Source organism: Oncorhynchus masou, chromosome 30 (genome assembly GCF_036934945.1).
Source record: "Oncorhynchus masou masou isolate Uvic2021 chromosome 30, UVic_Omas_1.1, whole genome shotgun sequence".
Lineage (NCBI taxonomy): Eukaryota > Metazoa > Chordata > Actinopteri > Salmoniformes > Salmonidae > Oncorhynchus > Oncorhynchus masou.
The window spans coordinates 51086321-51112289 of record NC_088241.1 but is presented as its reverse complement, the minus strand read 5'-3'; the positions used below and the strand labels follow the sequence as shown (position 1 = coordinate 51112289).

Genomic DNA, 25969 nt, shown 5'->3' with positions numbered 1-25969 from the left:
AGGTGACAATGTAACATTGTTGAATGCAGAAACAAACTGACTAGTAGGCCAGATGTAACTGTGTGAAATCTATTTTGTATTGTGTGTATGGGGCGGTTTTCTGGACACAGATTAAGTGAAATCCTGGACTGAAAAACGATAAAAAAAAAAATCTCTATATATAATTATATTATTTAATTAGAATTAGGCTTAATCTATCTGATACTATTATCTTCTTTTCTTTCTCTCTTTCTCTCTCTCTCCCCCCCCCCCCCCTTCCAGGCATTTCTTCGTTCCCTGGTAGAGTGTACAGAAGACAGTGGCGAGAGGAGGAGACTACAGGAGCTGTGTAGTAAACAGGGATCTGCCGACTACAACCTCTATGTCAGAGACCCCAGCCTCGGACTATTGGACCTGCTCAGGGCTTTTCCTGCCTGCCAACCCCCTCTCAGTCTTCTCATAGGTCAGAACTCACTCCCTCTCCTGTCAGTCATAATGTTTGAGCTAATCAGAGTGTGTTGATTTACATGTCACAAAACATGGCTCTAGTTTCTAATGATCACCAATACAGGCAGGTACTGCTATTTCTCTATCCAGCAGAGGGCGGTATAGCCTCAGTAAATGCAGGTTCAGTCAAATTGTACATAGTGTTTTCCCCTTCTTCACTCTCTTTTCCTTTAACATTTTTTTTTTTCTCCACTTGGGTTTTTCATACATTTTACTGAATCCCAAATGACCAAACCAATGTTTCTGCATTGCTTCAATCAAGTTGTTATCTGTGACTTCAAAAAGGACATTTTTACATGGCATTATTCTTGTGAACCACCAGTGCTTCCTGACTCACCATTTGGTCGCCCCTGACATGGAGAACTGTTATAGTCTCTCATGGCATGAGAGACTATAATGCCAGACTGTCTGCAGCCAACAGTTCTCCATGTCAGGGGCGACCAAATGGTGAGTCAGGAAGCACGGGTGGTTCACAAGAATAAGAATAAGAATGCTCTGATGATGACAGAGATTTTGTTTTAGCCTATGGGAAAGGGCATTTATATCAGATGAATACATGCAATCTAATATTCATAAAAAATGCTTTGCCTGGAACTGTTATTTGTCCTATTTGCACTTGTACTTTGCAGTGTCCTCCCTCTAAAGAGCTGTGTCACAGCTTAATATCCAATGTCAAAGTTATTTTGGGCCCTTTTGCTAACTGCAGCACCTTTCCAGTAGTGGAACCGAGCAATGCAGAAATCTGGCCATTTGTAAATGGGGACATTAGTACGGCTGGTGAAGAATGTGCTGGTGGAAGCGTTTTGGGGCCACCAGCTGTTGCTGGGGTCCTGTCATTGACTGTCCTACATTTGACAGGGACAGAGCTACAGAGCTGTGGAGGGCAGGGCAGGCCAGGGTTAACGATCACTACTGCTCTGACAGTGTCTGTGTTAACACATTTACTGGCCACTCCCCATTTTAGCTTCACTGAGTGAGTTTAAAAGCGTTGCGCCTAATCATTCGCTAGCTACAGATGCTGTGGAATGTAAAGGTAGGATAAATAGTTGATTTGTAATAGTTATCCACTTTGGGGTTATGCCTTCTCATTTTGACTCCTGTGCAATGGCCAAAAACCTGAAGGAACAGATTTTGTTTAGATTTTTTTTACAACAAAAAATGAGCTGTCACTCATGGTGTCAAAATTCTCACACTACTACAAAATATTAAAGGAATATCTTGTGATATGCATCAGATTCCTTCTCCCAGTGATGTTTAAATTGTCCCCCAGTTGAGACATGTTGTCATAGTCAGTGATCGAAAGTCAGCTGTCAACTCCGAGGTATGGCCGTAGACTGTAGACAAACGGAAAGGGAATGACACTGTTAATGGGCATGTTAAACCTGTCACTGAGGAGATGGGGATGGCAGGGAGTGATATAATTCCAGTGGTGCCTGGGGTGCTGGGTACCACATTTCTCAGTGATACACCCGGAGTTGTTTACTGTAGAAGAGAGAAGGGCTTAGTTAGTCCAGCTGTTTTGATTCTTTCTCTCTCTGCGTCTCTCTGACACTGTCTCTCTCTCTCCTCTTTCTGTCCAGCTGTTTGGGTTACCTTAGGGTTGAGGGAAAACCATTTCATTTTTGGCAGAACTCATAGAGCTGGTGCATATGGTGTAATGTAAATTACGCTCTCTACTTGAGTGGGTTTGAGGGTATTTTAGCAGATGAAAACTGAGAAATATTTTACCCTTCCCTAACCACTGATATGACTAATTTTAGTATACAATTTAACTCAAAACTATTTTCCTGCACCATATTCCTCAGAGGCCTCATGGCCAGACACCAAATTACCCAAAAAGAGGGCACCTTTACAGCTGACATTGAAATAAGGTGGACATTAACTAGCTCCATCCCACAGGCACCAGATCTGCACTCTAGGGATCTCACAAGTGTATAACTTTTAGATTTAATGAATACAGAAGTATGCCCTAAAATAAACCTGTGTGCGCACTGAGAAAATAGGACTTAGTAGCTTCCTCCTCCCATTCCTCCATTCTTAGTGAACTAGATGGAAACATCAGACCGGGATAGTGATATACACTACCGGTCAAAGGTTTTAGTACACCTACTCATTCAATGGTTTTTCTTTATTTGGACTATTTTCTACATTGTAGAATAATAGAAAAGACATCACAACTATGAAATAAAACATATCCAATCATGTAGTAACAAAAAAAGTGTTAAACAAATCAATATATTTTTTATTTGAGATTCTTCAAATAGTCACCCTTTGCCTTTGATAGAATGCCACGAGTGTGCAAAGCTATCAATCTGCTTCATGAGGTAGTCACCTGGAATGCATTTCAATTAACAGGTGTGCCTTAAGTTAATTTGAGGAATTTCTTCCTTAATGCATTTGAGCCAATCAGTTGTGTTGTGACAAGGTAGGGGGTTTACAGAAGATGGCCCTATTTGGTAAAATACCAAGTCCATATTATGGAACAGCTCAAATAAGCAAAGTGTAAGATGGCGCCGGAGAAGAAGGCAGACGTTTTACGTGCCCCAGCCCATTGTTTTTTTGTTTGTTTATTTGCATTGTTTGTTATTTTTGTACTTATTTTGTACATAATGTTGCCGCTACCATCTCTTATGACCGAAAAGATCTTCTAGACATCAAGACTAAAATTAGTCACCACGGTCTAGCAGAGTCCGTTTTTTCTTCCACAACTCTGATGAGCCCGACGCGAAGGATGTACTGCTTCCTCGGGAACCGGCCTCGATCCCTGTGATCTGCGTGAAGAGGAGTCAGAGAAAGAGGGGCCGAAGGGCGGGCTGCCTTCTGAGAATTCGTAGGCGATCGAATAAACCCTCACTTCCCTCCATTCTGCTCGCAAACGTGCAATCTTTTGAGCATAAAATCACAGAGTTACGAGGAAGATTAAACTACCAACGGGACATTAAAACTGTAACATCTTTTGCTTCACGGAGTCGTGGCTGAACAATGACAATATCAACATACAGCTGGCTGGTTATACGATGTACCGGCAGGATAGAACAGCGGCGACTGGTAAGGCAAGGGGCGGCGGACTATGTATTTTTGTAAACAACAGCTGGTCTTCGAAGTCTAAGGAAGTCTCAAACTATTGCTCACCTGAGGTAGTGTGGTCTACAGCTTATCATGAGTTTTCATCTATTTTTCGTAGCTGTTTACATATCACCACAGTCAGAGACTGGCACTAAGACAGCACTGAATGAGCTGTATTTTGCCATAATCAAACAGGAAAACTCTCACCCAGAGGCGACACTCCTAGTAGCCAGGGACTTTAATGCATGGTAACTTAAATCCGTTTTACTAAATGAGACAGCCTATAGGGAGGAGATCAGAGACCTGGCCGTGTGGTGCCAGGACAACAACCTTTCCCTCAACGTGATCAAGACAAATGAGATGATTGTGGACTACAAGAAAAGGAGGACCAAGCACGCCCCCATTCTCATCGACGGGCCTGCAGTGGAGCAGTTTCCTGCAGTGAGAGCTTCAAGTTCCTTGGTGTCCACATCACAAACAAACTATCATGGTCCAAGCAAACCAAGACAGTTGTGAAGAGGGCACGACAAAACCTATTCCCCCTCAGGAGACTGAAAAGATTTGGCATGGGTCCTCAGATCCTCAAAAAGATTTACAGCTGCACCATCGAGAGCATCCTGACTGGTTGCATCACTGCCTGGTATGGCAACTGCTCTGCCTCTGACCGCAAGGCACTACAGAGGGTAGTGTGTACAGCCCAGTACATCACTGGGGCCAAGCTTCCTGCCATCCAGCACCTCTATACCAGGCGGTGTCAGAGGAAGGCCCTAAAAATTGTCAGACTCCAGCTACCCTAGTCATAGACTGTTCTCTCTGCTACCGCACGGCAAGCGGTACCGGAGCGCCAAGTCAAGGTCCAAGAGGCTTCTAAACCCCAAGCCATAAGATTCCTGAACATCTAGTCAAATGGCTACCCAGACTATTTGCATTGCCCCTCTCCCTCTCTTTACACCACTGCTACTCTCTGTTGTCATCTATGCATAGTCACTTTAATAACTCTGCCTATATGTACATACTACCTAAACTAACCGTTACCCCTGTAACATTGACTCTGTATCATTACACCCCTGTATATAGTCTCCCTATTGTTATTTTACTGCTGCTTTTTAATTACTTGTTACTTTTGTCTCATTCTTTCTGTATTTTTTGGAAACTGCATTGTTGGTTAGGGTCTCGTAAGTAAGCATTTCACTGTAATATTCACTGTTGTATTCGGCGCATGTGACTTATAAAATTTGATTTGATTTGAAATGACAGTCCATCATTACTTTAAGACATGAAGGTCAGTCAATATGGAACATTTCAAAAACGTTACGTTTCAAGTGCCCATCAAGTGCTATGATGAAACTGGCTCTCATAAGGACCCCCACAGGAAAGGAAGACCCAGAGTTACCTCTGCTGCAGAGGATAAGTTCATTAGTTACCAGCCTCAGAAATTGCAGCCCAAATAAATGCTTCACAGAGTTCAAGTAACAGACACATCTCAACATCATCTGTTCAGGGGAGACTGCAGCAATTCATGGTCGAATTACTGCAAAGAAGCCACTACTAAAGGACACCAATAAGAAGAAGAGACTTGCTTGGGCCAAGAAACATGAGCAATGGACATTAGACTGGTGTCTTTTGATCTGGAGTCCAAATTGGAAATGTTTGGTTCAACCGCTGTCTTTGTGAGATGCAGTGTGGGTGAACGGATGATCTCTGCATGTGTTTTTCCCATCGTAAAGTATGGAGGAGGAGGTGTTATGGTGTGGGGGTGCTTTGCTGGTGACACTGTCTGTGATTTATTTATAATTCAAGGCACACTTAACCAGCATGGCTACCGCAGCATTCTGCAGCAATACACCATCCCATCTGGTTTGTGCTTAGTAGGACTGTCCCAACACACCTCCAAGCTGTGTAAGGGCTATTTTACCAAGAAGGAGAGTGATGGAATGCTGCATCAGATGACCTGGCCTCCACCAAATTGAGATGGTTTGGGATGAGTTGGACCGCAGAGAGAAGGAAAAGCAGCCAACAAGTGCTCAGCTTATGTGGGAACTACTTAAAGACTTTTGGAAAAACATTCCAGGTGAAGTTGGTTGAGAGAATGCCATGAGTGTGCAAAGCTGTCATCAAGGCAAAGGGTGGCAATTTTGAAGAATCTCAAATATAAAATGATCTAGGTTTAATGATCTAGATGGAAACATCAGACAAGGGATATGGATATGATGGAAACATCAGATAGGGATAGGATGGAAACATCAGACAGGGATAGGGATATGATGGAAACATCAGACAGGGATAGGGATATGATGGAAACATCAGACAGGGATAGGGATATGATGGAAACATCAGACAGGGATATGATGGAAACATCAGACAGGGATAGGGGTATGATGGAAACATCAGACAGGGATAGGGGTATGATGGAAACATCAGACAGGGATAGTGGTATGATGGAAACATCAGACAGGGATAGGGGTATGATGGAAACATCAGACAGGGATAGGGGTATGATGGAAACATCAGATAGGGATATGATGGAAACATCAGACAGGGATAGGGATATGATGGAAACATCAGATAGGGATATGATGGAAACATCAGACAGGGATATGATGGAAACATCAGACAGGGATATGATGGAAACATCAGACAGGGATAGGGATATGATGGAAACATCAGACAGGGATAGGGGTATGATGGAAACATCAGACAGGGATAGGGGTATGATGGAAACATCAGACAGGGATAGGGATATGATGGAAACATCAGACAGGGATAGGGGTATGATGGAAACATCAGACAGGGATAGGGATATGATGGAAACATCAGACAGGGATAGTGGTATGATGGAAACATCAGACAGGGATAGGGGTATGATGGAAACATCAGACAGGGATAGGGGTATGATGGAAACATCAGACAGGGATAGTGGTATGATGGCAACATCAGAGTGAATATGCTTCCACCAGTTGTTTTCCTTTTTCTTTCAGAACATTTGCCTAAACTGCAACCAAGACCGTACTCAGCGGCAAGGTAAGCTGGTCTCGAAGTTCCTACAGTGTTTCATAGTTTTCCTAATGTTTAACCCAGGCCCATACTTTGCTTTTTCATTTTGTGACCCAAATCAAACAAACCTAAAATGGGTGAATGCACATTGAATGTAGTAATCTGGATGTTGGTCTGTTGTGAAGGCCAACCGCTGTTCACCATAGAGGTTCAGGTCAATAGCAGAATGTTTATCCTATGGCCGGGACGATGCCAGTATTGCAATATAAAAACACAAAGTCGACTCCTTGGTCCTTTACAAACCTGCTATATGTAAAATATGATGTGCTATAGTTTGGAAAATAAATAAATGTGACTCTGGATGACAACATAATGATGTTTTGTTTTCCAACATTAGGGCTGTTTTCCTAAAAGAAGTTACATCGGCTTTGTGTTTTGTTTCCTTTCCACGAGACTAACAAGTATTCACACACACACACACACACACACACACAACAAATGAGAGTGGGAAACCATTACATTATCACTTACATTACTGTCCATTAGTACCATTTTAAACATGTCAACACTGGTTTCCTATGCTCGTTAGTGGTGTTTGTCTGAAGCTGTGTTTATTTTTATTTTTTTACGGTGTGTCCGTGCTTTGGTGGGAGGACTGTAGTCGATCAGATGCAGCTGGAGCATTAGGAGGCTGCATCGTTGATGCTGTGGTCAATAGAGGTCCCCAGAGACCTGCAGAATGGGAAGACTGAAAATCAGAGAGGGGGAAGAAAGATTGAGGGAGAGGGAGGAAGAGAAATCAAAATGTGAGAGGGAGAGAGCAATCCACTAGATGGAGAGGAATCGGAGAAAGAGGCGAATATTAAAGAAAGAGAGAGGGTACAGTTAGTGTTTGTGGATGAGAACCAAAGGCTTGTTTACTCTCTGCAATGTAGAGTATAGCATATTTCATCTACCTATTGTACCACATCTACAGTATCTAATGATGTATCACATTAACTTTCACACTTATTTCCATAGCCTAATGAGTGGTGCACCAACAGGACTCTTACTTCCTTGCAATGGTATACAGTCAGCCACAGCATCTGCTAAATTACTCAAATCCACTTATAGTTGCTGTGAAAAAGTATTTGTCCCCTTTCTAAATTTCTCAACTTTTGCAAATATGCAAAAATAGAGTAAATCAGAAAGGGGGCAAATACTTTTTCACTTTATTGTTACAACAGGATTGTACACGAAAGTGAAAGACTCACCAAAAGGGGGCGGGTGGTAAGGACAGGCAGAGCAGTGACTGTATGCTAGCAGGATATTTCCAATCATCTTTGCTGATAGCGATGTTTCTGTAAGTGGATGAATTGGTCTAATTTAGCATGTATGGTAAAGCCTCAACCCGTAGCTACATCTTCCCATTTAAATGAGCTTGGAAAAAAAGGAATAATTACATTTTTATAGTTTTGTTTGCCAGCGATAAAATGCAAAAAATTGAGACACGTTATAATTGAGCGAGGTGTCAAAGCGGACAACCCGCCCGGCTTCGGTTGGGTCATTATAATTCAAAACAATGCATTGTAAAAATAAATCACACTCGCCTTGCTAAAACCCCTTTCACTTTGCCTTCCGTTCTCTCCCCTTTCCCTCCCTCTCTCCTTCCTTTCCCTCCCTCCCTCTCTCTTCCTTTCCCTCCCTCTCTCCTTCCTTTCCCTCCCTCTCTCCTTCAGCTCCAGTTTCAGACATCCAGGTCAGCTGCACTTTGTGTTCAACGTCATAGAGTTCCCAGCATGCACTTGGAGACCCACGGGGAGGCAGGGCCTGTGTACTGGTTGGCTCTCTGACCTCGTCAACCCTATTCTGTTTAACCCTAGGAAGGCTCAGCCCTCCAGCACCCCGACCCTCCCTAAGGTGAGTAGAGGAGTAACCTGTGTGTGTGTGTGCACGTGTGACACACCATAACACTTGTTTATGTTTGACCCCAGGTCTTTGTGAGTCTGCGTGAGAACTGCTCCTTCCGCCTGCCCTCTGACCTCTCAAAACCCCTCATCATGATTGGACCAGGGACCGGCGTCGCGCCCTTCATTGGTTTCCTACAACAAAGGTACTGCCCTCAAAGATGGAGGATTCATACTAACACTCCCAGGGTACTCTTCAGTTATACGTGATGCTTGTTTGTCTGATTAGTGGAACTGATGTGTTGTTTATGTTTTGATGACAAATTTCTTGTGAAGCTTACTCTCTGAGTGTGCACTGGTCAAGAACATAAATATGTTAATCACCAGGTTGCTATAACAACCATGACGCAATAGGAAGTGTTTCAGCTTTGACGAGTGTGTCATCAAATCAAGTGTTAACTGTGATGTCGAGGTAGTTGATCAAGTTTTTGCATTAATCTCCATAATCATTTACAATAGATCCCATCAAAGATTCACAACACTCTCTTTCCAATATGTCTTGGATGGTGGTTTAATGGTGGTAGTAATATTGCAGACATTGCTGTGATTAACACTTCTACTTCACTAAAACTACCTGTAGGAGGAAATTGCCTGGCCTCTAAATGCTGATCGAAGGTCAGCTTTGCATTCTACCCCTAAAGGTTAAGGTCAGGATTTGGAGAAGGTAAGCTGATCCTAGATCTGTGCCTAAGGGCAACATTCCACTGAGGTAATAAGTTAAGCCATTCCAGAGCTGCAGTCTGTCTGTCTGGTGTTTATGACTCTAATGAACAGTTCTGGGTCAGTTATGGGTCAAACTGGCCGAAGGAGACGTATTGATTTGAATGTAAAGAGACCAGTAGACCGTTAGTGTGTCATTAATGTAAATCATAGCTGGTGATCACTGTGGAGGTGTAAAAGCAATATTGACCTGTGTGTGTGTGTGTGTGTGTGTGTGTGTGTGTGTGTGTGTGTGTGTGTGTGCCTTGTAAAAGACCAGCTGTTAACAATGATGGAATACATAAATAATGGCTTGTAAAAGGTGCTGCTTGGTGTAATTTGACAAGATTAACTTTGTGAGTCATTTGGAGTAGCTAAGCTTACTAACATCACCAAAAGCCTACTAACATCATCTTAGACCCAGGGCTGTTGCCAGGGCTGTTGCCGTGACTGTATTACCGCCACACCTGCAGTCACTGCAGTAAAATTCCACATGATCGTTGAGTCACGGTAGTACCCAACTCACTAATGACCATCAGGTCCTAATGGCCTGGTACTCAGGGCACTACTGTCCCTCCATCAGGTCCTAATGCCCAGGTACTCAGGGCACTACTGTCCCTCCATCAGGTCCTAATGCCCTGGTACTCAGGGCTCTACTGTCCCTCCATCAGGTCCTAATGCCCTGGTACTCAGGGCACTACTGTCCCTCCATCAGGTCCTAATGCCCTGGTACTCAGGGCTCTACTGTCCCTCCATCAGGTCTTAATGCCCGGGTACTCAGGGCTCTGTTGTCCATCTAACGCCTCTGACAGCAATGCAAATGCAATGGAAAATCACATCAAAATAGTATCGTCCTTTTTAAAATTCACTTCACTACAATTGATCAATTTGAAAAAAAGAGGTTCAACAACAGGTTGAAACTGAGTGGAAAACATGGTTGTTGTGGATGTTGTTTCAAAGCTTAACACAATGAAATGGGCAGAGCTTTCTACGGTGATGAGTCATTCAAAACCCCCATATGCATATTAAAGTTTATGCGTATGCATAGGCCTATGCTGGTTCATTGATTGTGCGGGATGGCTAAGTCTACACTTAGTGTATTTAATTTTGAATAGCCTAGTAATAGGGGATTTAAAAAATGAATTTTCATAATTAAAAGGCTGACACATGACCTTTTAGCGACATAATATCTCACCACCATGCGTTTCATCTCCTCTCCTTTATGCAGAAAGAGGGGCTGTCAGCAGTTTAATGATATAGGTTTAGTTGTGAATACATGTTACTATTGATGTTCCCATACAGATTTCACTAGGTTTTCCAAATTAAGCACTGGCTAAATGCCGCCACAGGGCTGGAGAGCCCCTGGCATACAGAGTTTGGGGGCGAATATCACCTGTCGCCCAGCGAGGGGCTGCATGCTCCGTTAAGTGGTTGATGCGTGGAGTGAAATAACCGGAATAGCCTGAAAAACGAACCAACGGGTATGCGATCTCCATACAATATTCGAGTACATATGGATAACGTGTCTTTTTCCCCCTGCCCTTGTTCTTGTTTGTATGATAATGGGCAATTCTAAACAAATTTGTCATATTAGTAAAGACAAGTATAACTTGTGAATAGTGAAAATATGATACCCTTCCTTGAGGAGAGAACAGCGTGTGGAATGCAATTTTTTGGGGCTATTTTATCAAATCATCAATAGCCTATAGACGCATGCAGCCCATATATGTTTAGATTTCTAAGACATTTTAAGGTTTATTTTATTCACAACTAAAGTTGCCAAATAACTGTAAATCTAGCGTATTTAGACCCGTTTCAAATGGTCACTTTTACGCTCAACATAGCCACTTCATAGTTGCACTCGCTCCGGAATGAGAAAAATATAATTTCTCTTTTATTCAGTTAAGTTCAATTGTCGTCATCTTACTATAAAACCATACAATGGCACGGGACTTATAAGCGTATCTTGTCTGCCTAAAATAAATAGATTTATCGTGATGGTGTATATTAAATTAATTTATTCAACTTTTTGAAATGCCGATGTTCCAAAGGCACACCTCTGCAGCTTGTATGTGTTTATGGTAATTGGCGGTCAATTACAATGAGACCGGCAGTGTTTTGCATGACAATAACCTTACTTACACCTTACTTACACCAACATCCTACTAACATCTTACACCATGTTATTATGACTGCCTAAATAATGTTATATCCGGTTTGATTATTTTTATCCTACCTAGAATACCCAGTATCACTTGTCATTGTGACAGTACAAATAAAGTTGTTTCTATATTGAAACACTTTGCTGGCCTGAATGTTTCATCCAGACTGTTCTTTTATACCTCAATGATTCAGACAGTGACTTGACAGTTCCTGACAACTCAGCTGTTTACCAGTCAGCTCCAGTTGTCTTGTTTCTGTGATGTCTTCCGAGTGACACTGTTTGGTATTCACTGGCGTGTGTGCAAGTATTCTGAGGTGATGCTGTTTGGTGGTTAATCGTGTGTGTGGGTGTATTAAGGTGACGCTGTGTTGGTTGTTAATTGCTGGTGTGTTTGTGTTGGGACTGCATTTTGATAAATGTTCTAGAAGGTGACTGATGTTTCTCAGTGGGGAGAGCTGTCTGTTGTCTGCACCTGCAGGACACCACCTCTACAGGACTGATGAATGTCTAACACCTACCATGACACGGTCACATGCCACCCGCCAACTACGCCAACGTGTGTGTGTGGTTGATGAATGACTTATGTTGCTAGTCCGACTACCGCGAATGTCAAGGTCGTGATGGGGAGTGTTCTCTCATACAACGTTCAGTGACATCACTTCCTGCTGTTCAGTGCATTAGTTCATGTTAAAGCTTTTCCATTTTCTTGTCACCAACTAAATAAATCAATGTTTCTTGGCACATCCCAGGCTTTAGCCTTGACCAAGAAGAAACTAGCAATGTCCCATCTGGAGAGAAGATGCTCTCCAGTGTGTGTTTCTCTATTTTTCTTAGTAGGCTTCTTTAGTGTAGTATGGGACTGCAAATTCAATGTTGGTTTTGTGTGGAATGTCATTGTTTATTTATTGAACCCTTATTATACCAGGTAAGTTGAGTGAGAACACATCATTTACAGCAACGACCTGGTTAATAGTTACAGGGGAAAGTTGGGAGGAGGAATGAGCCAATTTGGAATGATTAGGTGGCTATGATGGTATGAGGAACAGATAGGGAATTTAGCCAGGACACCAGGGTTAACACCCCTACTCTTATGATAAGTGCCATGGGATCTTTAGTGACCACAAAGAGTCAGGACATCTATTTCTGTTTAACTTTCCGTCTGAAAGACGGCACCCTACACAGGGCAATGTCCCCAATCACTGCCCTGGGGCATTGGGATCTTTTTTAGACCAGAGGAAAGAGTGCCTTCTACTGGCTCTCCAACACCATTTCCAGCAGCATTTTGTCTCTCATCCATGGACCGACCAGGACCAACCCTGCTTAGCTTCAGAGGCAAGCCATCAGTGGGATCTGCTCATATGCCCAAGGAATCTTACATTAAGCGTCCTCTTACATGTGAAAGGTTTTTCAGATTACATAGCTACAAAGTTACATGATGTACCTTCTTTCAAATCTGATTGATATAACTGGGATATTCCACTCTATAGCATTCTGAAAATGTTTAATGTCTACAATAACACCAAGCAGTAACATACATGGTAGTGATGGTACATAGCAACTTTCAGTAAGCCCTGATGATTTGCTGTAGAAGGGCAGCTTCTCGCCTCTTAAGTGCAGTCTGACAGTGCTTTTCTCTCCTTTGTGCTCCTCCATAGACGGTCCTTTTCTCTATATAAAGCTTTTCACTGCTGGAAGGCGAGGAAGACGCTGGGGCAAACCGATCTTTCAGTGTACCTGTCTCTCTTCTCTCATATTTTCTCTCCCTCGTCTTTTCATGCCCCCCACCCCTCTCTGCCTGTCTTGCTCTCTTTCTCTTCTAGTAGTCTGCTTGTCTTTCTCCGCTCTCTCTCCTTCACTCTTTCTCCTTATTCAACTCTATGTCCCCTGCCAGGGTTCTGGCAGATTGTAAAACCTGTCACGAGGAAAGCTTTGTACAGTACCCGAATTAAGATTCGAAACAAGGCGTTTACCCCAGATGCTGTGCTTTGATAAGAGATAACAATGTTCATTTTGACAGCAGGATGCTTTATCACCAACAAAACCTGAAGGTGCCTCCTTTAAGCAACAAAAACAGCATGGGGACACTTCAATTCTTCCTCTTTTCTCTGTCGCTCCCTCTCCCCTCCCCCTTCCCTCATTCTGTCTGCCTCTGTCAATCAATGGATGTTTTGAAAAGTACTTTGTGCCACTTTGTAACCACGGAAGCAAAAGAGAGAGGGAGCGGTTGAAGGGTCATAACTGTCTCAGTGGGATCTGGAGACCTCCGGCTGTCTGATATTGATTAGCCATGTCTGAGCTTAAGGATGAGTAATGGAGCAGGATGACCTTACCTGAGGATCAGGCTGGGTTGTTACAAATCGTAAACAGTCAGGGTAGCATGCTGTTTTCATTCATCAGTGCAACAAGTGGTCTGATTGACATTATTAATTGAGGTTGTTCATCAGATGACAGGTAGAGTTTTTGTTATTGTAAACTACTCTCCATAGGTTTGCCATATTCAGCTGAATGCATTCAAAATAGGGCATGTTAAACATCAGTAATCATAGCTCAGTGGCACTTCCTGGAATCATCGCGTACAGGTACATTTTATCACAGTCTCTTAAATCTCTCAACACCGTCTTACGCGGAGCATCAAACCCCATTGAACATGAAAAAGGGCAGAGGAGACCTTGCTCCTGCTGAATCACAGTTTCCCCTGCTTCCTGTTCATCTGAGAGGCAACTGCTTTATTTGGACCCAAAATGGAGTATCTGGCTGTAATATTGTGATGCTGCTTCCCTCGGGGCCTGTGTTCTGGGCAGAGATGTGATAGAATTGGAAGCCATGTTTTTCCTATTGATTTTGCTCCTTGTGTGGAGAGGTGAGCGAGGCGAGGCCTTGAGGGAAGAGAAGACGAGCCCAGTTAAATTAGTTTACTGACTTTTACTCAGGAATTGCAGATTGACAATAGTGGATGATGTCACTTGTTTGGTCTGCTTACCCAAGGGAGGTTTCATGAGACTTATTGGAATGCTCAGAATCGGAGCATTCAGAAACCTTGTCCAGTCAAGGTTCTCCACATCTCCAAATCAAATTTTATTGGTTACATACACATGGTTAGCAGATGTTAATGCGAATGTAGCGAAATGCTTGTGCTTCTAGTTCTGACCGTGCTGTAATATCTTAACAATCCCAACAACTACCTTATACACACAAGTGTAAAGGAATTAATAAGATTATCTATATATGGATGAGCGATGGCCGTGCAGCATAGGCAAGATGCAGTAGATAGTATAGAGTACAGTATATACTAATGAGATGAATAATGTAGGGTATGTAAACATTATATAACGTGGCATTGTTTAAAGTGACATCCAATTTTTAATTATTAAAGTAGCTTGAGATTTGAGTCAGTATGTTGGCAGCAGCCACTCAATGTTATTGATGGCCTTGAGAAGCTGTTTTTCAGTCTCTCTGTCCCAGCTTTGATGCACCTGTACAGACCTCGCCTTCTGGATGATAGCGGGGTGAACAGACAGTGGCTCGGGTGGTTGTTGTTGTGCCTTGGTGATCTTTTTGTTCTTCCTGTGTCCTGGAGGGCAGGTAGTTTGCCCCGGGTTGTGTAGACCTCAATACCCTCTGGAAAGACTTACAGTTGTGGGCGGAGCAGTTGCTGTACCAGGTGGTGATACAGCCCGACAGGATGCTCTCGATTGTGCATCTGTAAAAGTTTGTGAGTGTTTTGGTGACAAGCCAAATTTCTTCAACCTCCTAAGGTGCTGTCTGTGTGGGTGGACCATTTCAGTTTGTCCGTGATGTTTAAGCCGAGGAACCTAACTTTCCACCTTCTCCACTACTGTCCCGTCGATGTGTATGGGGGGGTGCTCCCTCTGCTGTTTCCTGAATCCACAATCATCTCCTTTGTTTTGTTTTGATATTGAGTGTGAGGTTATTTTTCTGACACCACACACCACACATTTTCCTGACACCGCCCTCACCTCCCCCTGTAGGCCGTCTTGTCGTTGTTGGTAATCAAGTCTACCACTGTAGAGTCGTCTGCAAACTTGATGATGGAGTTGGAGGCTTGCATGGCCACGCAGTCGTGGGTGAACAGAGAGTACAGGAGAGGGCTGAGAACACACCCTTGTGGGACCCCAGTGTTGAGGATCAGCGGGGTGGAGATGTTGTTTCCTACCCTCACCACCTGGGGGCAGCCCGTCAGAAAGTCCAGGACCCAGTTGTACAGGGCGGGGTCGTGACCCAGGATCTCAAGCTTAATGACGAGTTTGAAAGGTACTATGGTGTTAAATGCTTAGCTGTAGTCAATGAACAGCATTTTTACATAGGTATTCCTCTTGTCCAGATGGGTTAGGGCAGTGTGATTGCGTTGTCTGTGGACCTATTGAACCAGACTCAGGTGTCCGAATGCTAGGACAGAGAAAAGGCCTATGTCATATCAGGGGTCTTCTGAAAAGCTATCGACTGTACTTTGCTTGTGAATTACCAGTCCTTTTCCTACAAAACATTGTCATTGTCATCCAGAGTGAGTTTCAATTCACACCGCTTTAGGAAATGAGAAATGTGACGTCAGTCAGTCCCCTCACAATGACTCATTCTGTGGATGTGAATGGGTTAGGTATTAAACCCAGGAAGTAACGTCTTATCCCTGAGGGCCTCTGACTACTGCAGCTCTCCACAAAGAGATGAGAACTCCATCCCATCCTTCTTCCAGCTTTTCTTCTCTAGTTCTTTCTGAATAGTTGTTCTCTTGTCACCACTCTCTCTGCCCAGATGGGGCATGGTTATGGCGCTTGACCTTTTTAGATGGCCAGATGACTGATGCACTAGTAAAGGTTTGTGTGTGTGTGTGTGCCCAGCAGGTGTACAGTGTAGATAGCATCACACCGCCTCAGTGTTTTGTGTCTTTGTGCCAACTCGGTGCAAAGGATTCTTCAAGCCCTGCCAGACCCGTTGGCCACAGGAGTAATCACTTTTATAGAAGCGGGGCTTACTTTCAGTGGGGAGATTTAGACACACACACACCAGTTTTTTCCATTCGCGCCGGCCGTCAGCTAATCAGACGGTTACTTTTTCCACCTCGTACTAACTAGGTTTCCTTTCATTGAAAAGGTTCAATTCGCTAGTCCATAGTGCCCTCTCCCGCTAGAATGAACCATATGCATCTTTTAGCCATCTATTGATAGGATAAGCTGCCTGTCAGTCACAAAGCGAGCGGTGATAGGATAGACTGCCTGTCAGTCCAAAAAATGTCCACGGAAGAGGGAGAAAGCATGATGCTCATGAATGTCCCATGTAATGTAAGTGGTAACGATGAGTCGTACTTAGCCTAATTATTGTTTTCTGGCACATTAATACATTTTCTTTTGCGTGTTTGACGTAGCCAGCCACATGAAGTCATGGGTCATAGTAGGCTATTTTACTGTGCTTTGACACCGAAACAGTAAGTTGACTCGTTTATAAAAGGGTGTCGAACTGACTACAACGTCTATCTCCTATATCCCTTCCACGGTCGGACTACTGTATTTGGGTCCCTGAGACACCAACCTCCAGGGGGCCCACAACTCAAAAAACAACAACAATTGGTTAGGGGCCCCCTGGAGGTGGAGAGCCCCGGGGTACGAGCCCTGTCTGCCCGTTCGGTAATCCGGCCCAGATCGCTTTGCCATTCATAAATCATGCAACTTGCTTATATGTCTATTATATCTTATCGGGACAAGTAAACCAAAGGATTTCCTCTTAAAAGAATAATGTGCAAATATTGTACAATCCAGGTGTACAAAGCTCTTAAGAGAACAACTCACAGCTGAAATCGGGGCGGCAGGGTAGCCTAGTGGTTAGAGTGTTGGACTAGTAACCGGAAGATTGCGATTTCAAACCCCCGAGCTGACAAGGTACAAATCTGTCGTTCTGCCCCTGAACAGGCAGTTAACCCAAGTCAATACATGTTAAAATCCCAGGCCGTCATTGAAAATAAGAATTTGTTTTTAACTTTATTTAACCTGGTTAAATAAAACAAAATTAAAAATAAATAATAATAATCACTGCCAAAGGTCATTTTAACATGTATTGACTTGGGTGAGAATACTTATGTAAATGAGTGTCTGTATTTCATTTTCAGTACATTTTCAAACATTTCTAAAAACATGTTTCCACTGTGTCATTATGGGGTACTGTGTGTAGATAGGTGAGAAAAATATCTCCGTAATCCATTTTGAATTCCGGTTGTAACAACGGTGTGGAATAAGTCCAGGGTTATGAAGACCTTCTGAAGGCACCGTATAATCAAGCTGTTTACCAGTCCCTCTGTGACCGCCGATAACTTGGGAACGAAGTTCACTACAAATACACAGTTACCAATGTCTTTGCATTTGAAGTGAAGGATCAAACATGAAATAACCCGAGATGACGGCATAAAAATATGAATACGGTACGCCTACATAGGCCGATATATTTCAAATGTATTGTAATTACATGTAATGTTCTATTTGTAGGCTACATTTTTGCCTCAGTATATTTCATGATGTGTAACAACGTGCGCGGTCATGTGCCAAATAAATCTGTGATTGAGTGCATTATTATAGGTTATAATTCTAATGTTAAGGTACGATTTGAATGGAGAAATTTGGTCGGAGAGCAGCGCTGTATCCATATCCGACACATGCTTTCTGTGTGGTGTTTAGGGAAACGCATGTTTCATCTTCTACCGTTGTAGGGAATCACTCACGTTAACCTTTCATCGCTATCAGGGAACCAGGCCCTGAGCATATAGGCCTTGACCTAGACGATATCCAAAACATCTAACAATAAACTGAATTCATACATTTTCAGTAATCTAAATTGTAAAGTCATGTCTTCCTACACAATACTGCCACACATTGTTCCAATTTGTGAGGTAAACTCAATAAAGGATTCAATAATTTCACTGTGTTTTGGATGGAATCGAGCCATTAAATGTACCAGGTGACACCAAAATGGAGCTCCTTAGGCAGAAAATGTAGTCACCTGGCCGGCTATTTTTTAGTATTTGGCTGGATACTCTATCAACTTGTGGAAAACACTGACACATACTATATGGGTGCCGGCCTACTCAAGTTCTTGTTTTCATTTTCATGCATTGTGGAGTGTGATCCATCTTTTTTTAGCGTGTACTTTTCGTGTCCCCTCTGTACTGTGTCATTCCCATCCATGCATTAGGTAATTGTGGCACTCTACTCTATTGGTGTTGTAGAGATAGATACAGCAGTGTCACTGCTCCATTTAACCTCTGTTGTGAGCAAGGACTGTCCCGTCTTCTCTCTCTGTGTTTTTATTGATTGGGCTTTGAGCTCTCTTGTGTATTTATTTATTTTCTCCTTTTTTGTCTTTCAGGGAGAAGGAGAGGGAGGAAAACCCGGAGGCAGAGTTTGGTGAGACCTGGCTGTTCTTCGGTTGTCGCCATAGAGATCAAGACTTCCTGTTTAGGTGAGGGTCATTCTGACAAACATGGGTCTTTCCCAAATGGCACCCTATTCCTTATGGGCCCTGGTCAAAAGTAGTGCACTATATAAGGAGTGTGATCCCATTTCGGACGCACCCATGCATCCCCAATGTCTAGCACCCACCTTGGTGACCTTGGACTTTTCCTACAATCAGAGTGCAGATCATCATGTAAACAAACTGTCTGAGTGGAGAGGATAGGGCAGTGCGATGGCGATTGCATTGTCTGTGGATCTATGAGGTTGGTAAGCAAATTGCAGAGGGTCTAGGGTGTCAGGTATGGTAGAGGTGATATGCTCCTTGACTAGTCTCAAAGCTCTTCATGATGACAGAAGTGAGTGCTATGGGGCAATAGTCCATTTAGTTCAGTTACCTTTGCTTTCTTGGGTACAGGAACAATGGTGGACATCTTGAAGCAAGTGGGGACAGCAGACTGGGATAGGGAAATGATGAATATGTCCGTAAACATTCTAGCCAGCTGGTTTGCGCGTGCTCTGAGGATCCGGCTAGCGATCCCGCCTGGGCCGGCAACCTTGCGAGGGTTAACACGTTTTAAATGTCTTACTCACGGCCACGGAGAAGGAGAGCCCACAGTCTTTGGTAGCGGGCCGCGTCGGTGGCACTGTGTTATCCTCAAAGCGGGCAAAGAAGTTGTTTAGCTTGTCTGGAAGCAAGACGTCGGTGTCCGCGATGTGGCAGGTTTTCATTTTTTAGTCCGTGATTGTCTGTAGACCCTGCCACATACGTCTCATGACTGAACCGTTGAATTGCAACTCCACTTTGGTTATAGTCACAGTACAGAGACAAAGATAATTATATTGGGAGGTAATACGGTCAGCATTTGATTGTGAGGTATTCTAGTTCCTTGTCTAGTTTTGAATTTCTGTGTGTTAATACAAATCACACCATGAGTATTTAATCATGAAACATACACTTCCTCCTTCTTCCCGGACAGTTCTTTATTCTTGTCTGCGCTATGTACTGAGAACCCAGATGGCTGTATAGATTGGGACAGTATATGAGTATGTTACAATCCCTGAAGGAGATCCTCGTCCTGAGCTCGTCTACTTTATTATCCAGAGACTGAACGTTAGCGAGTAATATACTCTCGAGCAGTGCATGGTGTGCACGCCTCCTGAGTCGGACTAGAAGTCCACTCAGAATACCTCTTCTCCGCCGGTGGTGTTTTGGAGCAGCCTCTGGAATAAGTTAAATTACCCTGGGGGGTACGAACAAGGATCCAATTCGGGAAAGTCGTATTCCTGGTCGTAATGCTGGTGAGTCACCGCTGCTCTGATATCCCAAAGTTCTTTCCGGCTGTATGTAATAACACAAAACAAATTCTGGGCTAATAATGTGAGAAATAACACACACAAAAAACTAAATATTACAAATGTGCTTAGGAGCTAGAAACAGACCTGCCGTATCTGTCAGCGACATCTTACTTTAAATCGATTCAGTTGCAGTTCCAGTTCTGAAGACTTGAAACCATTTTTGTTTCAAACCAAACTTACTTAACAGAGAATGCAAATCTACCAAGCTTTCCTCAAATGACTCATAACACTACCAACACAAGGCCATGTGAAGGTTAGTGCACCAATCAAAGCTGTCTTCTGACTAGATCACAAAACGGTGCATTGGTCGCAGAAATCATGAAAGAACAGATCAAAGAAAAATCTGCCTGTATTCGTATATTGCCCTCTATCTCTTTGTTAAATACGTCCTCACAGCCAGGTATCCTGGGCTGGTGGGTGTTTGTTCACAATGTGGGTCTCTCTATCTGGGGGAATTCAAAATGGAGGCCCCCCCCGTGACTGAATCGATTTAACATGTGCTAATGAGCATGAAACAGCTGTATCAATCAAAACCAAATGCTGCATTTTTGGGAAAACGTAAACAAGATTTTTCTTGCACTATAGGAAGGTACATTTGGATTCATGTTATGTATGAAACTGTATGTTTACCTTGTGAATGACCCATGTCAGCATTCAAATGTTCTCTTGCAGCATGATAAAATCATTATATTAATCTTTACTCCAGAAAAAAACAACCTACAATGTTTCACATGTTCTTTATTATTATTATTATTATTATTGACCTAACCCGACTAGCCATCAGTGGGGGTCTGAAATGTGAACTGATAGAAAAAAATGAAGTGTTCCCTTTGATACTAAATATATCCTGTGGTCCTAGGCTAAACCCTGACATCTTCGGTATGACATTATAGAGTAAAGTTCATTCCAGAATGTTCTTTTTAAAAGCAAACAGGCTATGGGATCAGCCTAATCAACCCCAACATTTAACATCTGTGTTAAGAGGTTGACACCAATCTGACCTCAAGTCTGTTACACGCAACCAGACACTCGGACCCCCTGCAGTTTGCACTCATTTTCTCCCTTCCTCGCTCGTTCCATCCTCATACCCTCCCTCCCTCTTCATGGATTGTGATTTCACTGCTGAGGGAAATGGGGTTACTGGGCTCTTGTTCAGGGCCATTAAGGGCCAGAGTCCCACAACCGGACCAGGGTTGTTTTCTCTGTCAACACACACCAAGATTTGACTGAGGCCAAAGAGAAGAGCATGGCACAGTGGGGTGTGGGTGGGACCCCTGGTACCAGGATATTAACCTTTCAAACAGAAATTAAAGTTGCATGATATTGCCTGACATTCAACAGAAGAGGGGTAAGGAGAGAGAGAGGGAGGAAATGGCAATGCTGTATGTCTCTCATGACAGTCTTATACAGTCAGGTCCAAGAACTGTTGGCACCCTTGATAAAGATGAGCAAAAAAAGACTAACATAAATACCAATACTGAGCTATATTGTATGCTAAAAAAAGGAGGAAATTAGATTTTATACTAATACAATTGCTCAGAGAAAGAGAGATTTTGTATAACAAGTACTTTTTTTCTCAAAACGATAGATGTCAAAATGATTGGCACCCCTAAAGATTCTTATAAATATAAACAAACAATTAAATCTCCATTAACATTCTACCTTTTTGAGTTGACCTCAGTATAATAAACTGTATTGTGACCTTCCATGGCTTCCTGTTTCACTGGGGTATAAAAATGAGGTATTCCGCATGTAAAATCTTTGTCATCAAAGATGGAACAGTAAACTTTCCTGGTATTGGACCCATGTGGATCTTGTCCCCACGCACAATGAGGAAGATATTTTGTGAGGCAAAGTAAATTAGAATGGACAAAGTTGGAGAATTACAGAACTTGGTCGTATCTTCAGATCTACAATTAGACGTCACCTCCATGCTAATAGGGTTGCCAGAAAGAAACCTATGTTGAGAGCAACAAACAAATGTAAACACCTGGAGTTTGCTAAATTGGATTGGAACCGGTGGTATGTTCAGATGACATGAAAATTGAACTCTTTGGCCACGCACACCAGTAGTGGGTTTAGCATTGAAAGAAGGATATGCAGAAAATAACCTCATACCTACTGTAAAATCAACTTTACCAAGTACCAGGACCTTTCTAGCCAAAAACCTGGTTTCCTCTGCCAGGAGGCTAAATCTTTGCAGCAAGTGGATCTTCCAGCAAGACAATGACCCCAGGCACACATCAACATCCACAAAGAAATTGTTAATTGATCACTAAGTCCACATTTTGCGATGTCCATCTCAGTCTCCGGACATGAAACCCGTTGAAAACCTGTGATTTGAATTGAGGAGGGCAGTCCATAAGCGCAGAACGAAGGATATCAAGGATCTGGGAAGATTCTGTATGGAGGAATGGTCATAGATCCCTTCCAATGTGTTCTCTAATCTCGTATAGCATTTTAGAAATAGACCCATTTATCCTCGTACGGGTAGGGTATTGAAAACCGGTGTATTGAAAACCAGGGTATTGAAAACCGGTGTATTGAAAACCGGTGGCAACAATTTTTACACCCATCTTTCTTGTAGATTTTTTTATTTGTTAAACAAAATCTTTCTCTGTGAAATTGTATTTGTATAAAATAATATAAATTCCCAATTTTGGGGGGCATACAATATAGCTCAGTATTTGTATTTTATACAGTCTTTTTTTGCTCATCTTTATCAAGGGTGCCAATCATTTTGGACCTGACTGTATATCTGCAGAGAATATGTTGTCATGCTTTCCCCCCCTAGACTTTTATGTTAGTCAATGCCTCACGTTAAAGGGTCAGTGTTCTTTGTTTTTATTTGAAAACCAGGAAGTGAACCCTCATCACTGCTCAGTTGATACCATAGGTGACACACCGGCCCGGTGTCTAGGACACACGTCCTCTTCTTTCTCTTTTGTTCTTCCCTCTCCTGTTTTTTTCTCTTGTTATTCTAGGGCAGGGATCATCAACTAGATTCAGCCTTGGGACGATTTTTTTATTGAGCAGATGGTCGAGGGGCCGGTACATAATTACAAATAATTTGTAGGCTGCAAATTGACACCAAGAAGCCCAAACGGATATAATATTTGACTAAAACTTTATCATTTCAAACCTTGCTTACATTTGGATATGATCACGTCTCTCTATTATGCATGGGAAGTACTTGAGAACAAATTTCCAAAATTAAAATCACTTTGAGCTGATTTCCTGGTGTTCTTTACTTTTTTTAATGTCCAACAATGAAACCCCCCCCCCCCCCAAAAAAATCTCTCTCAATTTATTTATTTTTTGCTCAGTAAACTTGGGGCGCCAACTAAAACCATCGCGGGCCAAATTCAGCTAGCGGGCTTGCCAGATAAAGAACCATGTTCTAGCGTTTAACATACTTGGTAATCTAGGGATTTAGATGTAGGGCTGTCAGAGGTAAAAAAATAATAATATATAAATAAATAATGAGTTATAAGTAATGAGTTATCCAGATTAACATGGTAATGGTGTTGTTGCAGCAACAATACATAACATTTAACCCCATGAAGGTGAACGAGAAAGAAGGAAAGAGCAGAATGGGAAATAATAACAATACATCTCCTTTACTCTACTCTCTTGCAGTATTTACTGCATTTTTACTTATCCTAGTCATGGTCTCCTTATTTTATTAAAACTAGTTTTTAAAAGTCTCCCGGCTACTGCAAAACGACCTTCACCAGAGTTCCTTTAACCAGACCACATATGTCTGTCTGTCTCTGCATCTTCTCGTCTGTCTATCTGTCTGTCTGTCTTTCTTCTCGTCTGTCTCTGCATCTTCTCGTCTGTCTGTCTGTCTCTGCATCTTCTCGTCTGTCTCTGCATCTTCTCGTCTGTCTCTGCATCTTCTCGTCTGTCTCTGCATCTTCTCGTCTGTCTGTCTCTGCATCTTCTCGTCTGTCTGTCTCTGCATCTTCTTGTCTGTCTGTCTGTCTGTCTGTCTCTTCATCTTCTCGTCTGTCTGTCTGTCTCTGCATCTTCTCATCTGTCTGTCTCTGCATCTTCTCGTCTCTCTGTCTGTCTGTCTGTCTGTCTGTCTGTCTGTCTGTCTGTCTGTCTGTCTGTCTCTGTATTTTCTCGTCTGTCTGTCTGTATCTTCTCGTCTGTCTGTCTGTCTGTATCTTCTCGTCTGTCTCTGCATCTTTCTCGTCTGTCTGTCTGTCTGTCTGTCTGTCTGTCTGTCTGTCTGTCTGTCTGTCTGTCTGTCTGTCTGTCTGTCTGTCTGTCTGTCTATCTGTCTCTGTCTATCTCTGCATCTTTCCTTCCTTCCTTCCTTCCTTCCTTCCTTCCAACCTTGGGTAAGGTTCTTCACCGGCTCAGAAAACTCAGTAGACCTTATTGTTGTTACCTACCCAAGGCCCTATTAAAAACATATTGAGATGGAACACACACAGTGTTGTGGCAAGGATAGGTGGATTGATTGTAAAAAATATGCTTATGAGAGGGCCTCGACCTTGCTTATGAAATCCATATTTGACCATTTATCTTCCATTAAATAAGACATATCGGTGGCCTGTGTTTTTATAGGTAGGCTTGTACACATGGCTGGGATGGAACTTTATTGAGCTTGACTGTTTTTTGTCTATTTTGGAAATGAAAACTGTTTTCATGCCCTGAACTAATCTCTCTTTTTTTCTCCTCTCGCGCTTCTCTTATTCTTTGTTCTCTTGCTTAGTCCTCTCTCTCTTTTCTCTTCTTTCTTTTCTTCTTGCTCTCGCTCACACTTTTCTTCTTTTTCTCCAGAGAGGAGCTGCAGGGGTTTGTGGGTAAAGGAACCCTGAACCATCTGAAAGTGTGTTTCTCGCGAGACACTCAGATAGGGACAGAGACCAAGACAGGTCCTAGATACGTCCAACATAACCTGCTCCTCCATGCCAAAGATCTCACCAACCTCCTCCTCAAGGAGAATGGATACCTCTACGTCTGCGGGTGAGCTTAGGTTTGATGGTGATGATGATGTCAATAGGAAAACCATGGAATAGTCTGGTTCATTATTTTAGTGGCTGTGGATTTACTGACTTAATTACTTTGCTCCCACAGTGATGCTAAGAACATGGCTAAAGATGTGAACGAAACCCTGATAGAGATGGTATCAGCAGAGCTTCAGCTGGATAAACTAGATGCCATGAAGAGATTGGCTGGACTCAGGGAGGAGAAACACTATTTACAGGACATATGGTGCTGAGTGGATGAATCTTCAACATATCTTATGTCACAGACCGAAAATATCCATATATAATTTTAGTGGGCCATTCATTTCCTTTAAGCAACACAAGCTGCCCATATGGATTGGGTTGTATGTTGTTCCTCTTGCCTCATAGCACCTGACCATAAACTTCATAAACTGACCATAGAAGATTGAGTTTCGAGTACTGTAGTTGTTTTATAGTGGAATTATGCAAGACTAACACACTGCCTGTTCAGCTTACTCCTCATCCTACTTCACATTCTTGTCTTCCAATACTTTTTTTGCTGTGTGCAAAAATGTGTCCAAAATACAAAAGGTGTGTTTGCTTGAAAAGGTTTAAAGGTATCTGATGTATTTCTTGTGCTCACTGTATGATGATAATGAGTGATATGGTGGGTGAAACATATCTTGGCACGCATACAAGACGAGATGAAACCCATTCAGAGATAACGATCAAAGGTAATGCATTTTGATTGATATGGCATGATTGTGTTTTTAATTAGAGAATAATTCAATTGTTCAAGGTGACTTTCCTCACTAGATGAAGCTGTAGTCGGCGGTT

General features: G+C 42.6%; 1 protein-coding gene across 4 annotated transcripts in view; it reads left to right on the top strand.

The window, feature by feature from the left end:
* LOC135522722 (methionine synthase reductase-like) overlaps window positions 1-25582 on the top strand; it is a 35031-nt gene extending 9449 nt beyond the window's left edge. For 3 of the 4 annotated variants that reach the window (XM_064949251.1, XM_064949250.1, XM_064949249.1), the window contains exons 9-15: window positions 262-442; window positions 6531-6573; window positions 8265-8445; window positions 8520-8638; window positions 18724-18816; window positions 24963-25148; window positions 25260-25582. In XM_064949251.1, the coding sequence (XP_064805323.1) occupies window positions 262-442; window positions 6531-6573; window positions 8265-8445; window positions 8520-8638; window positions 18724-18816; window positions 24963-25148; window positions 25260-25404 (948 nt within the window). In that variant the 3' untranslated portion in view covers window positions 25405-25582. Of the gene's footprint in view, window positions 1-261; window positions 443-6530; window positions 6574-8264; window positions 8446-8519; window positions 8639-18723; window positions 18817-24894; window positions 25149-25259 lie in introns of those variants that run through there. The other variant, XM_064949253.1, reaches the window with a different exon arrangement.
* Window positions 25583-25969: the final 387 nt, after the last annotated feature.